A 1,905-nucleotide genomic window follows, 5' to 3' on the forward strand; every position below is an offset into this window, starting at 1 on the left:
ACTGTTTACAGTAGTTACCCAGTAATGTTGGCGATCCCACTGTTTGCTCCTTACAGATGCATATGATGCAGTCACTGAATGTTTTAAGTAACATGGACATTTGACACATTGTAGATTTGCTTTATATCTTTTGACACATTTAAGTGCTGCACTTGACAATCACATTTAAACATCTGAATCATTATGATGAGTTTAATAGAAATATTATTAAACTGAAGAGCCAGACAGACTCATCTGAGCTTCTTCCTCCTCTGTTCCAGCTTTACATTAAACACAATGATCATCTGCTTGAATACTAAAGCAACATTAATCATTCAATATCATGTTTCTAACACACATGCTGCATTATTTGATTGTAAAGTCTGAGTCTCTTCACCTGTATGGATCACATTTATCACACATTTATTTCCTCCTCTCAATTCTATGAAGGACTCTTCAATCTTTATCAACACTGTAAGGAGAGAAAAAAAAAATCAGTGTTCAGAACAAACTGCAAATCAGTTAGTATTTTTAATTACAGTTTCTTATGAGTTAAAAAAAGTTACATTTACATGATCTTGCATAGATAGTTATAAAACAACATGTGTTTTAAATACATTTATAATTTTAATAAATTAATTCTCTTCATATGTTTGTTTGTGTCTCTATTGAGTCAATATAAAGAGAAACACACACTAACAAGTGTACAACAAATATAATAAATGACAAGGAACAAACACAAATGTGATTTAGTCTTAAAACACAAATCTTTCAGTTAAATGTGTCAGTATAATAAGTGAAATGTGTGAAATAAGTGAAATGATTGCACAGCTCGCTGGAATACTGGATTCTGATTGGTCAGTCGTGACATTCGGAGGTGTGTTATTCATTAGGTGTGTGTCATTAGCAGCAGAATAACACACAGTCATACGGTATTTGAGTCGGCCGTTTCTTTGACTTCTCTCGTATCACAGCACCGCGCTCTCACTCGTTTCATTCAAACACAACTGCTATTAGCTTGTGCCTCAGTTACTGACTGGATTTACCCTCAAACCAAACCACAGGAGATTCCTGTTAATAGTAGACTTGAGGAGACATTGTTCAAAGTGTGTCTTGTTGTTCAAGTTGTTGCTAACTGAGCAGAAGTGTTTAGCTGAATCTAAATTGTGTCTAATTCTTCACTTGTGTGTCAAGAAAGCATATAATAAGTGTGATAATGCAGATGCAGCCGGATGTTATCACAGAATAAGTCTCTTCAGGAGGACACAAGTCCTGATCACCCTGTCGGGTTTATTCTGTGATAACAAGTGGCTGGAGGTACATTATCTCTTACAGAAAGTAAGTGTAAAGTAATGTGACGTGTTGCTTGTCAAAGTAAAAACACACAAGAGACAGAGACATTGATCATGTGATGCTGGACGACTGTGAGCTGAAGCTGAATCTGCTCTGATTTTACCAGCGTTTTCCTACAATCTGAACAAATCTATTTCAAACTCTAATGATTCACTATTACTGATCTCATTAATAAAGCAGCTGTTGCTGTAGAAAGCTGTGACAGTCTGCTTTTCTTCTCTTTCCTCCTTTGTGTTCAACATTTTTATCAACTTTACATTTCATTCTGACACAAACCCTTTGAAATAAAGCTTGATGATCATTTGATCAACTCTTTTCACTAATATCTGAAAGTATATATTTGTTCACATATCGGAGGTAAATGAATCTCTTTAATATCACAAAGTGAAGTTTACTCACCTCAGTTCACAGTTTGAGTCTCGTAGCACATCAATGAGCTTCTGCTTTGAGTCTCCAATCTTATTATCTCTCAGATCAAGCTCTTTTAGAAACTGCAGAGCTTTTGTGTTTGTCAAAGACTGAGTTAAAGAAGAAACATCTGTAATGTCACAGTAACGAAGACTAGAAAGAGAC

General features: G+C 35.2%; 1 protein-coding gene across 1 annotated transcript in view; it reads right to left on the reverse strand.

The window, feature by feature from the left end:
• Positions 1 to 435: 435 nt before the first annotated feature.
• Positions 436 to 1,905, reverse strand: part of LOC132097319 (NACHT, LRR and PYD domains-containing protein 12-like) — a 116,165-nt gene continuing 114,695 nt past the window's right edge. Inside the window, exons 16-17 of the mRNA XM_059502942.1 lie at positions 1,732 to 1,893; positions 436 to 451 (exon numbers count right to left, since the gene is read on the reverse strand). Of these exons, the coding sequence (XP_059358925.1) occupies positions 436 to 451; positions 1,732 to 1,893 (178 nt within the window). The remainder of the gene's footprint in view (positions 452 to 1,731; positions 1,894 to 1,905) is intronic.

The sequence above is a fragment of the Carassius carassius genome, chromosome 21 (genome assembly GCF_963082965.1).
Source record: "Carassius carassius chromosome 21, fCarCar2.1, whole genome shotgun sequence".
NCBI lineage: Eukaryota > Metazoa > Chordata > Actinopteri > Cypriniformes > Cyprinidae > Carassius > Carassius carassius.